Source organism: Falco biarmicus, chromosome 5, assembly GCF_023638135.1.
Source record: "Falco biarmicus isolate bFalBia1 chromosome 5, bFalBia1.pri, whole genome shotgun sequence".
NCBI classification, from domain to species: Eukaryota; Metazoa; Chordata; class Aves; order Falconiformes; family Falconidae; genus Falco; species Falco biarmicus.
The window spans coordinates 78,992,788-79,006,195 of NC_079292.1; the positions used below are offsets into that span (position 1 = coordinate 78,992,788).

The 13,408-nt window shown below is 40.6% G+C and overlaps 1 protein-coding gene across 1 annotated transcript in view; it reads right to left on the minus strand.

Moving 5' to 3' along the window:
• Positions 1-7,501: 7,501 nt before the first annotated feature.
• The window catches only part of WNT7B (Wnt family member 7B), a 40,748-nt gene continuing 34,841 nt past the window's right edge, over positions 7,502-13,408 (minus strand). The window contains exon 3 of the mRNA XM_056342000.1: positions 7,502-8,242. Coding sequence (XP_056197975.1) covers positions 7,763-8,242 — 480 coding nt within the window. The 3' untranslated portion in view covers positions 7,502-7,762. The remainder of the gene's footprint in view (positions 8,243-13,408) is intronic.

Genomic DNA, 13,408 nt, shown 5'->3' on the forward strand with positions numbered 1-13,408 from the left:
CTTGTTCAGAGGCATATAACAAGAATAAAATGTATTATTAATGCCTAGGAGTGGCTCTGTTTGACTAAGAAAATGCCATTAGAACCAAGTATTTATGACTAAACACACTTGAATAGAAAACATGCAGAGAAAACTCTTGGTAGTTCATTTGTCAAAAGCTGGCTGAACTGTAGCCCTGTAATAATTATGTACTGGAGATCACGGGCAGAGAAGCTGGTGACCGCAAACTGACTTCCTCATTCCTTCTCCTTCCTCCAGGAGTGGTTTGGATTAGGTAGTTCAGCTGAAACTTCCAAAGCACGTATTTCCTTACCATGCTGCTGCAACCCATCTCCAGGTATTTCTTGCTTAGATTCACACTAAATGCTTTTCCCTGCACACACCCCGTTTGCCCATGAAATTAAAAGTTTAATGCTTTGACTTAGTTAAATGCTTCCCAAGTCCCCCTGCACGTGCACGCACGCACAAATGCCCAGGGAGGCAAGCAATCTATGCACTGATACAAAGGACAACTGGGCATTGCTGAACGTAACCCAACAACTCTCTCTCTCTCTGGTTCCTTGTCCTGAATAACAGATATTCTGTATCGCCTAATATTAACAAACAAAAGGCTTTTTCCCACGCCATTATATATTTACATTAGCCTACTGTTCAGGCTTGGCATGTTGGCTTCCTAAGAGTATTTGATCCTAGTTGCAGCTCTGTGCCAGAATTGCTGGAACAAAATGCAGTGGGTGGACAAACCTGTCCCGCTGCATTGCTTCTAGCCTTTTAAAAACAGACAGCATTTATCTGACTCATTACTGTAAATGTACTAACAGAGCATACCGGTGATGATTTTCTGACTGAAAGTGCCTGCATCTGTTCGAAAGGTTAACACGGGTGCAGAGTAAGTGCGTATCATGACACATTTGTTGATACCAGCCAGGGGCAAATATTAAGTGGCTTATCTTTTAAAGAGAGAGATAAGGAGGAAGGGTTGTGAGGTGCTTGCCAATAAATGTATATTCATCACAACTGACGCTCCTGTGCACTGCAGTAACCGTGGCAGGTACGGCTGGTAATTGGAGCCCCAGACCGAAAAGCAGCAGGTCTGAGTTGTAGCCCTGACTCTTGGCTTTTGCTGGGGGCTTTGGCAAGTGATTTAGAGCCAAGTGAGGCTGCTTCCCATTCCTGCCTGGATGAAGTGGGGGGAGATTTCACACATCTCCACTTTCTCCAACTGCAAAATGAGAGCTTTCTTTTGCTTTTCTTTGAGACCTCCAAACAAAAAGACCTACAAATGAAAGAAAGAGGTGTTACCAGGTGTTATTATGGTGCTGATGACACGGCACATCTGGAAGGAAATGTAGAAAAGTCGTATCCCTGTATTTCAGTAAGAGGCCACAAAATCCACTCCCCTTAAAAGAGGGAAAATTGAGAAAGGATCTTAGAAAAATTGCTCTGAATATCTGCAGCATGTATTTTTCAGATATGCACACACATATATGTATGTATATTTTAATGTATTTGCATATATTGTATGTGTGTGGGCAAATACATATATGTTGTGTGTGCGTTTTAGGCTTTTTATTTGGGATATATGGTGCAATTTGAGGAGTGCCTTTTTTCCTTACTCTGGGTATGCTAATTCTTTCAAGTACCGCTATGTATATATTTGTTTGTCTTTAAAAGATAAAATACTTGCCTCCAAAAGATGTTGACACAAGTTACCATATTGTGTGTGATATCTAGCACTACTGAAAATCCATGACTGCTAAATTTCACTGCCTTTTTAACCAGCCTAACCTGTAGCCTGAACTCGGCTTCAATGGGAGGGTGTAATCCATGCAGGTAATTGGGATGCAGCTGCTGCGTGTGGCCTGATGTGCTCAAGAACAGCAGCCTGGATGCAATCCGATGAAATAAGCGGGAGAGCATTGCCATACACACCCGTTAGGTTAGGCTCCTTCACAACCTGTATCATAGAACTGTTAAACAGTCACCCCTTGGACTGAAGTTCCCTGCACAGCACATATGTTAAAAGGAAGTCAAAATCATAAATGGGCTGCTTTGTAGGAAACTACTTCATCAAATCACTGGATAATAGTCTGGCTTTTACAATTCTCTTTGAAATAATTTCTGCAGGAAAATAGTTCATGCATAAAATCAGGGGTCGGAGATTGGTTGGAAGAGACAAGAACAGGGTGGCAGTAAAAAGGAAAGGCAAAACCAATTTCACTGACATAATAGAGTATCTATTCCACAACACATGAAATAATAAAGCTTGCAGTTTAAAAAAAAAACTAAGGAAAATATAATTAGTGCCCAAGAGCAGCTGAGGCAAATGGTAGAGGGGAAATCAGAGTTCATTCACATGACACAATTTTTGGTGCTTAATTTCAGCTGATAAATTATGCCGCATGTCTCCCTGGGGTTTTTCTCCAGTTGAGGAGGAGAGGGTCTGTCAGAGCTGAGCTAACACCTCCCCTGGAGCAAGTTTGCTCTCCCTATTGTAGAGGGAGTCCAGAGAGGCTGTCAGCTCACTTAGCCCAGTCTTTTAGTCTTTTAAGTTGAGTGGTGTGAATAGTCTTCAAAATGCCTTTGGGTTTCCCTTTACCCAAAGATTGAGGGAATGCTCCTTTTCATTCTCAGCCACAGGAATTAAACAATAAGATCAAAATCTTGTAATCTCCTTGGGAATTCCTTTTAGTTGTATGGGATCTAAAATGCTGGTTTTCCCCTAAATTGCTGGGCAAATGAAGGCAGAGGCTAATCATACAGCTGGCTTTCAATGCAAACATTTCCAATGTCTGCTGCAGTGCCATTTGTTAGGAATCACCTATGAAAAAAATATCTGAATCATTTTTAATGCCTATGCACAAGTTGAAATACCATTGAGCTGGTTCATTATTGATTTTATGGTCTGTTTACAGCGAAAACCCAGAATCAAAGTAAACTTTATTGTTCCCGTTGTTCTGGTCTTTCATAGTACCAGTTTATGAAAAGGACCGTCCTATGAAACAGAATTGCCCTAGGGTCTCCAAACAGGTAATATTTAGTGTATTGCTTTCAGTAAAAAGAGCACAAGTAAAGATTTTTAATTTACAGCAGTATTATTCCCTCTGCCTCAGCATTCTGTGGAAAACGTTACAAACAACAAACATGTATTATGTGAAAACTGCTATCTTTATTCTTCACCAAACAAAACTTCTAAATCACATATACCTGTACTGCAGGACTACGCCTGGGAAAAACCCTAGATCTTAATTTAAAAGATGAGATACAAATTTAAAATTTGCAAGTGTGTGTCCTCTGTCAGAAAATGATCCCCTAAAATTTCCTAGTAGCAGGTAAAAAGCACCAAAAGGAAAATACTTGCCAGCCTTTGGGTGTACTTATGCTTCAGTGAAACAGTCTGAATGTGCAGAGATGCAGATGGGGACTTTGGATTCAAGGGGAAAAATGTTTGTGGGTGAAGTCCAGCCTACAACGCGGTTTGTTTTGTGTGCAGGAGGTTTCTTACAGTATCAGTATCACAAACTGAAATTGCTTACAACTTCCCCTGCCTTTCCAACTTTGATGTGTTTTTTTCCCCTTAGACGTAGTTTTAGTTGTGTATATCCCACATCTTGTTGTGGCTGTCACTTGGAGAGAAGAATGTTGGGTCTTTACTGTACCACTTACTGTACTGCCTTCGCTGTGGGAACTGTCATTGCAACAAAAGGTCTGAAGGATTGGAAAGGAAACGTGCAGTCATTCTGTCCAGTTATGAAAATTGCTATGAATGCAAATTATCTCTAGCTTTATAGAAAGCATTTTCTGTTGAACACCAATTGTGCCTTCAATAGTGAAAGGCATATCAAGTTATTCACATGGGAAAGCTGGTGTAAAAGAAGGTCTTCATTTGTTACGTTCAGTACCACTTTGGCTTTTAACGTTAAACTAAGAAAGAAATCCATGGAAATATGTTTGAAACTAAGTGACCTACTCACAACATGCTTCAGATTTGTTAAAAGATTTGCGAACTTTTGATGAGTTTCATCTACTTTCCAGATGTCATTGTAGAAACGAATGTAATATTACCGTTTGCTATAAAAACTTCCTGCAACTCTATTAACAAGTTTCCCATGATGTAATTAGAAAAAAGGTGCAGTGGGTTTTTTTTGCATCTGTGGGTAAAATGTTGTGATACTTATGCTGTTATAAACCCAGGACAACTCAGCTCATTTTAATGAAATTATTTTGGACTTAGCTCTTGCGCAATTTGGCTATACCTTTATCTATAGCTGGGTATCTTCCCCAAGGGGCAAACACAAAAAATGTTCTACGTTGTCTTTAGATTTCGTATAGGAAGACACTATTCTCAGTATCAGGGTTGTTGCTACTATTCTGACCAAGATAAATGCTGTAAAACCTTTTAGGTCCAGATTCAGGTAGGGTTTTCAGATGCGTCCATAACTTGCTTGAATCAGCTGGAGCATATGCAAGTGCTGAAGCCAGGGCCTTCAAGACTCTCCTCTGTGCCTCTTATTCCTCTCTGCTAGTCTGTGATGTGAGGTTCATGATCAAGAACCATTTTGGAGCCAAATGACACATTTCTATCACAAAACATTTATCGTCTCCTCATTTGTGCTGACCAAAGTCTCCAGCAGCAGCAAGGCTGGTGCTTGTGCCAGTTTCTCTGTACCACTGGCATAGGTAGATGACTTTGGACTGTGATACCGAACACAGGCATGTTCATTACTGTTTCTCAAAAAACACAAAAACATTGGTGTTGGAATCTGCCCATCATTTCTCACCCAGAGAAGCCTGTACACAAATGACCTTTGCATAAAGCCTTCTTGCCTTCTTTCTTTTTCCTAAATGAGTAACAAACAAAAAGAAAGGGAACTAGAAGGGGGAAAATTTTTTAATGGAAACACATTTCATCTTTTGTTTTCTGCTTGCCATAAAACATTCACATAGTAAACAAATTTATCTTTGCTCTTAAATTCTTTAATAGCATACAGTATTTTGAGTTTTGCCAAGGCTAAGGTATGGTTAAACCACATTGTGTTCCTGGTCACATTCAAACTTCTGTTGTCACAGTCCTTTGACATCAAACTACATTTTTTAAAATAAAAGTTGTGGGTAGCCCACTTCTGTTCATAGACACCTTCATTAAAAGGTTGCCATTTTGGGGGGATGTTTCAGTACATAAGTGGTAATGGTGTTTTCTGACCAAAACTGCTTTTTCTTGGGACATAGTTCAAAGTCCATGCATTCCCATGGTCAGCCCCTGCTTTGTACTGTTCAGTACATTTCTGAATGCTGCAACCCCACATGAGCAAAACTTTTATAGGATGCTCTGAAACGTTATATTCTAGACAGCTAATCCAATCGTAGGACTGCTACTGTGGCATTACAATAGCTGACAGAGCTATTTGAAATAGGGGTATGTAAAAAAAAGAGAGAAAGTGTCACTTTGGTCCACTTTTCAGAGTGGCTGGTGTTATAATATATAACCTTTTTTTCTTTTTTAATGCAGTGTAGTTCACAATAATTTAAAATATTCTATAGACATTTAAACGATATACAATAATATAACTTAATTGGATTCCTCAATTGTACTTAACAAATACTATTCTAATATATTTACAGTATCTAGTACCATAAGACTGTGCATTACTGTGTTTGGGAGCTTTATTTGCTTCCTGTCAAGAATGTAGTGAAGATACAGTATATCACTATTATTCAACAATACCCATGAATCAAAGAGACTTCAAATATGGAGTGACTCTAGCATTTTTGAGGGCCCCTGCTGACTTCTTTGAAGGTGCACTCGTTCACACCAAGGCTGGTATTTAGAAACCAACAGCAACAATGGAAAAAATGAGCTCTTCAGTTTTGGATTGCTCTGTGGCAGACTCACGAAAGGGGTCTGATTTTCAGAGGGTAAGTGCTTGGGATCAGAAAGGCAGGTCCTCATGAGCATTCAAACGAAGGTCCCCAAGTGAGTAGCTACTTTTGATAATACAGGTCCAAAAATTATGGAGGCAATCCTGGCTCGTTCACATATCCAGCATGGGAGTTGGCAGAGTGGTAGCTCTGCCAGCCCCTTGCCCAAAGAGCATCATGTGGTGTGGCAAGTGCTCCCGTATCAGGTGGGGAGGGCTCATGGCTTGCAGCCCTTCAATAAAAGTAATCGAATGAGGCAAAAGCTAGTAATGCAGATATGCAGACATTAGGAAGTTTTTAATCCACGTTTTCAGAAAATCAGGTAGCGACCTTTGCTACAAGCAAACATTTGTCACTCAGTGTGCTGCATTGTAAGTGGGCATATCTGGCTCTCGGGGCTAAAAGCACTAGATTTTACAGTAGTAAAATATCCGAGGATTTTTTTTAAATCTCTCATAGGGAAAAGGTGTATGAGTTAGAATTGAGCACTGGTGTAAAGTCAGCTTCTTTCTTAACATTCATATATTTACCGGGAGGTACATTATTGCCAACCTTAGAATAACAACGATGCAAACTAACCCAAATTTTAGCTTTCTTATGCTTGTGAAGCCACAACAGCTCACAGGTTGCAGCAACCTAGAGCTCAGCTACCATATTTTTATTAACATCTCAGTTCATACTGAGCATAAGTTATTTAAAACTATTGGTAATATTAACTTTCAACCATTAAAAGCAAAATGCAATGCTTGGAAGATCCTGCCAGTGCATTTGACGGCAAAGCAAAACCTTTGATATTTGTCGAAGCATGTCTTTGTATCATAAAACTCCCTACAGGGAGCTGAAAGCAGGTGCTCCATGCCTCAAGCCTGAGTCTAAAGAGTCATTCTTATTCAGGAGGCAAGCAGGAAAAGTCTTTATCAAGCATTTGTAACCACAGTTTCACATGATCTTTTTGCTTAGTTCTGGTAATTGCTTAAGGCCTACAGTAATTGAACTCTAATAGTGGAGTGACAACAGATCAGTAGCATTGAAGAACTTAGGGAGAACCAAATACAAAAGTCATAAAGTCAGAATTCCAATAAGTTTACATTTAGTACAGAATTAAGACATAGCTACCCGTTAGTGCTTAGATTTTTTTATACTATTAAAAACATAAATAATTTTTTTTTAATGTTCATTCAAAGAGTTCCAGTGTCACTGGCAGCTGATGTAATTTTGTGAACATTATTTTTTTCCAAACTGATAGTGGAGTATTTCCACCAGAGGTTTTGTCTCCCTACCAGTTGTTTTCTCTCTACCTGCTTTCTTAGAAATTTAGGTTTTTGCAGGAAGACTGCTGTGTTCTAGTCAGTGAAGATTTCGTTTCCTTAAAAAAAAGTCTTTATTTGCACAGGGCTCGGTGGTTTTGTTGTTGCAAAATAGGAGAAAGTGTCTTTTTCTTTTAAGTTTCATGGGACCTGCAATGCAATCAGCTTCTCTGATATGTATAACTTACAACACTAAGAGAACTCTACGACACCCAGATTGTTGTAAAAAAAAAAAAGGGGGGGGGGGGGGGGGGGGGCTCGGGAAGAGAGAGACAGAGGAAGTTTCATGTGGTTGTCAACATCACCTTAATCCTATTGCCCTTGTTTCCAAAGCAGTTACAACAGCCAGCCAGCCAAAATGCACCATCCTTAGAAGTGTAAGTAGTGGGGAGGGAGTGGTTGTTGTGGTGTTGGTTGGTTGTTTGGTTTTTTTTTTTCCCAAAGAAGATTAGATGTGCAAAATGATGCTGTCGTTGTTTGTTGTACTCCACTTTCTTCACTCATGGTGATTTGTTCTGTTCATTTGCACGATGCCGTTATTTGCAGGTGAACACCTCTGTCCGCTCACTACATGTGTTGCACTTCACAAAGCAGCACCAGTGGAATTTGCAATTACACTGCCACACCTTGGTGTACTGGTGTGTGTTGTACCCTCTTCCACAGCACATCATGTCACACCCATCAGCGTTGGGAGAGGTACGGTTGCAGAGTCGTCCCTGGGTACCGACACTCCCCGTGGAAGCATCTTCCTCACAGTAGTTGGGTGACTTTTCGATATACACTAAATCCGTTTCCATGGGTTTCTGGTAACTCTTAATCTGCTTGATCTTCAGGAAGGTTGGCTGTCTTAGTCTACTGGCTCGTACCACCTCCACTTGCACTGCAGCATTGTATTTCTCTTTCAAAATATATCCAATTTCTCTGAATTTAGGAAGCGTTGTCCAGCAGGTCTTAGTTGTACAGGACCCTGAAACTCCATGACACTTGCACTCCAATTTCATCCTCTCTTCAAGAACCTATGTGTACAGACATTTGCATATTGTTACTGCAGGAAAACAGTATTGCAAGCTTGCTAAATCTCAATCTGTTTACTTCATATGAATATTCATTACTGCTGGTTGAATTTTACGAATGCATGCTTATAAATCTTCTCACCTCCCAGCAGAATGCTTATAACACATTTTGTTTTACATGGCATCTAGCTGGAAATGCAGTGTTTTGTCATTTTGTTAAAGAACATTTGCATTCTGTCTCCAAATATTGGAAACTATTTACTTAAATTTCACAAGACATGTCTTTAGAGCCAAAGTAATTCATGGGACTCCACTGACTTAAAAAAAATTATTCAAACCATTTTCTTTTTGAAAATTGAAAAAAAAATATTTTTAGTCTTGTAAGATTCAGAATATTTAATCTTAACTACTCTAAGTAGTGTTCAAAGAATGTTTAAAATTTTTTGACCAGCTTTAATATCACAGAACAATATATACTGTGTGGCTGGTTGGAAAAGCAGCCACATGTTTTCACATAAATTCATGTTTACTGCATAATTAAAAAATTATCCTGTACCAGCAGTGGCAACAGTAGCACACCTATTACCTATTCAAACCACAGAGCATACCATCCCCTTTAAAAGCAGCGCTCCTTACACTATTTAGCCCAACTATCAAGCAAATGTTCAGCAACAAATATATCTGTTGCACCAGGGCAACAATTACAATTGTTAGAGGAAATAAAATGCACTGAAGGGTCCTGTCAGCTGTGAGCCAAAGAGAAAGGGGAGCTTTTATTATTGCTATTGCTGGAGGAGGTTAAGCTAGAGGAGATTAATCCAGCATCAGATGGTCCCTAGAAGGGACCCAAACTGGTGGGTGCTCAGGCTCACGCTCTGCTCCCAGCCTCCCACCTCCACTGGCACATCCCTCCTTCTCCAGTCGTGGGTGTATGCCTGGGGGGAAGGCAAGCAGATGCCATCCCGCTCCGTGTGCATGGCGGAGGGGAAACCAGCCTCACGGAAGCGCCTCTCTGATTTTCTGCCCTTGCGCTACCACTTAAGCCTGACCACAATTACACCCACAGCCATCATTAGCTTATGAAAATCAAGGCCTAAGAACAAAGCAAACTGATCTTTCCCATTCGCCATGGGATGCTAACAAAGAAATATGAGCTACCAAGCTTGTCTTAAAGCATTACTGATGCTGCAGACCATCTCCTGTAGTGGTTTTGTTGCAGATCCCAGAACATGACTGAAATGGGCAAAGGATAAAAGGGCCGAAATCCGAGTACAATGGCATAATGAAGTAGAAGGGAGTAAAAAATGCTTACTGCTTAAGAAACTGGCCTTAAAATAAAAGCTGTAGGGATCTGCTTATCCCTGCAAATAGAGGGCACCCTCCTGAGTTGTTCGAGTTTCACTTAAATTGTATGTTTTGTTTATTTCCAGATTTCTGGGGTTTCAATATTGAAAAGAATATTTGGTTTTGATTCTGCCTTGCCAACACACAGTAGCAAGTACAAGATAGCTGAGCATCCTATTGAAGAATACCTTAGACCTCCTGGAACTACAGGCTTTGCCCAGGTCAAGGTCAAGTTAGCCTAGCAGAGGCAGAAGTGATATCCAGGAAGGGTTAGCGGGAAGAAGTTCCTATAGGTGTGACTACTATAAAAAAGAAAATCAGAAAGGCTACGATGAACTGTTTTTTTGTGGACACTGGAAAGGCCACTGACAAATGGTATCACCTTCCTGTATTCCCTATCGAAAATAGAGAAAACTTGCCACCGTCTGCTGCAGTGGCAGCATTTCAGTGGTGGTGAGTAGGGGAATGCCTTATGAAATACTCCAGGGTTTTTCAGGGGTCTCCACTGTCTCCACTTCATGCCTGGGCAGAAGGACATGATTTTTCAAAGACCCCAAGCACAATTGCAACCCTATTCCGCAAATCTGAGTTAGAATAATCTATTGGTGTTTAGATATGCATGTAAATATGTATAAAAGCGCTTACAAGATTTGGTTGATATTGCTGAAATGTGCACGTTTTTTGAAACTAGCCCATTTCTACAGCTTTCTCAGCCACTGGTCAACACGCAGCTGCAGCTACAAGAACTGCAGCAAAATCCATGAAAAAATGATGGGTGGAAGGAACCTTTTCTACACCTTCACCAAAAACCCCGAAGATCTAAGGACTTCCAGGAAAGCATTACCAATGGGATGGATCTGCCACACCTGATCCACTCCGTAAGTAGTAAATCTTGATGAAGAATACATGTTTTTTCATGTTCTGCACGTGTTTCTGTTGTCTGGTGTTTGGTTGAAAAGGCCAAGTCAGTGACTCGCTCAGAGTGGGAGGAGGTGAAGCTTGTGAGGCTCCTTATTCTCAACACCCTGGACACTTCCAAGGAGCTTCTGTCTCTGTCATTGATGTGCTTCCCTGATACAACAGAAAGTGTCATTGTTCCTGAAAGACAAAGATATCACCATTTCTGGTGTCCTAGGTGATATCTTTGTAGATGTATATTTATATATGGATATGTGTATATATAAATGTTTGCCTGTGGGTTTGTGTATTCATTGAGATGCTGCCATTTATACGCAGCACTGTCTGGCGCAGTCTGTCATACAACCTCCATCTTTATCCTAAGTCTTGATTTCTTTTTTTGTTGTCTTTCTGAAGGTCCAGTTTTATGAGTCATTTTGCTGTACAGAAATCTGATTTCACTGCTGTATTTTTTCAATGGTTCCCACTGTTTATTGTGCTGGAAGAACTTGCAAATATAAGCTGCCACGCAAGCTCAAAAACCCAGAAGTTTCAAAAAGTATTAATTCATGATTCTGAAGCCAATCTCACAGGTTTTTTATTTTTTTGGAGGCTTCTCTCATGAATGTGGAATGCTTGGGGTTACAACACTGAGCGCAGGCCCAATCATCAGGTAGTTAAATTCCTGAATGCTATAATTTGTGTGCCCACAGTCAGCTGTGGGTATAAAATTGTGCCCAAAAACTTGGAGGTCAGGGAATACAGGGCCCAAACTAAGCAGATTCTAAGCAACATTTTTTTCCTTCTTTCCACCCAGATGGTGTGGAGTGTTCCTCTTTGCTGACCAGCCAGCGTGCTCCATCTTTCCTGGAGGTATGTCCGTCTGCATGGTGTTTCAATCAGCTTCCCACTTGCCAGCAAGGTGCCACTGGCAAAAGGTGGCAGGATTTGACCCTGTTCATTCAATGCTGTGGATGAAGAGTGACTAACGTTTTTCTTCCTAAATCTCCCTCCAGCTCGGTTTTCCTCAGCAAAATTCCCATCAGAGCTTTGACCCTGAGCCTTAAAGGTACTTATTTACTCAAATGTAATACACTGTGCCAAGCTAGGTGCCTGATTAAAGATTGAAAATCATTAGCTCGTACAACCCACTCTCTCAGCAGTTTCATTTGTCATATGTCAGTGCCTTGTATCTAATCTTGAATGGTTTACAGCAAGATCTACCTCCCAGAGCAAATTCCCATCGTTGAACTGTGCTGCCTCAGACTAATCATAGGAACATTCCTTAGGTCCCTTTTCCACATACAGACCCACTCCCACCCCAGTATGATCTTGCCAAGTAAAATTTTCTAACTACTGCTACTTTGTTAAATGAATTGTGAAATATAATGTTTAAGCTTTCTTATCCCACATTTTTGTACCTATATAAATCATATGCTGAAAATGCAATTTGAAGGTTGTCCGCTGCCAGTTAAGTAGAAAACGACTCATGAAGAATGAAATAAAACAAAATGATACGCATGAAAAGAAATTATTTTTTTCAAGTTCCATATCTAGACCCAACTGCATAACATCAGATACAGTTTCTGTACATATTAAAAATCCTATCTGAATAAAATATGTAAAAACAATAGTAACATTTTGTGTGTGTTTGTTTTGGCTTGCCTGTTCTGGTTTGTGTTTTCCTTAGTGGAAATGCACATTTTTGGACCAGATGTTGAATGTAACAAAATCCATATTACTTTTTGACTACAGTATCAAAAAGAAATAGAAGACCTTAGGAGTCTTCCCCCATCAAATATGCAAGTTATCAATTTTTGTTCTGGGTAATAACAGTACCAAAAGAGATGTATCCTGGTCGCAAGATGTCAGCACCCCTTTGGATACTTGCAGCTGCAGCCACAGGAGCTGATGGCTTGCTGATGGTGTGTGGGCACTGGCTAACCTTAGTCTCAGTGCAGCCTGGGGTCCACCACTGCTGACAAAACGCTGATCTCATGGACCCATCTGGGAAACAAAGCTGAGTTGGTTTGGGTTTGGTTTTTTAACGTGGATAGCTAGGGGTATAACTAACATTAGTAGGGTGTAATGCTACTTCTCTAATACAAATGTCCTGAAAATATCCTTCATTAATAGCAGATCACAGAGCCCAAAATTGAGCAGTTCATGCCATGTCTCCTCGGGTAGTGCCAAGCCCTGAAGACATGGAGCCAGCAGGAGAGGAATATGGGTGCTTCAGCTGCATATTTTTCTTTTTGCTCCTCTGTGAAGCTGTTCCATCAAGCATCAAAACACTATTTATACTCTGTGGGATGGAAGATGAGGAACTGAATCACTGTGCTTACCCCTTCTCTTGTCACATCCCTATTTTTCCTTTTGTTTAATTTGATGAGAGCAGGGGGCCACTGCTTTGCAGCGGGTCAGTATCCAGCCACAGCGTGAGATGGTTTTTCCCTGACACTGGCCAGAGCTCAGAAGGGCTGGGGACCCTCTGAAGTACCAAGAGGCACCAACTGACCTTCTGCCCTTCACCTGCCTCCTTAGGTAAGGTATGCTCTCCCATAATATCTCCACTGAATGTATTAAAAAAACTGAAAGCCCACTGCTCTCTTTACCCAAGTTCTCTTGGCTAACGGGAAAATAAGCCTGGGATTCTGGGACCTCCTGCCCATCAGATGAAATTCCCTACTTTAATGAGGATGAGCTATAGAGCCTAACCATCTGTGCCTCTTCTCTACCTTCTAGAAGAAGAGAAAAAAGCCACTAAGTTTGAGCAATAAACCGCTGCAATTGGTTAAAACTTCCTGAATTTTATTTTTACAGTGAAGTGTTGCAAAAAGCAAAAATCTTGAGAAGCACCCTTCAAATCATCCTCAAACCAAGTGTGATTGCAGTATTTCACACTCTCTTCTATGAAATTTGCTGTAA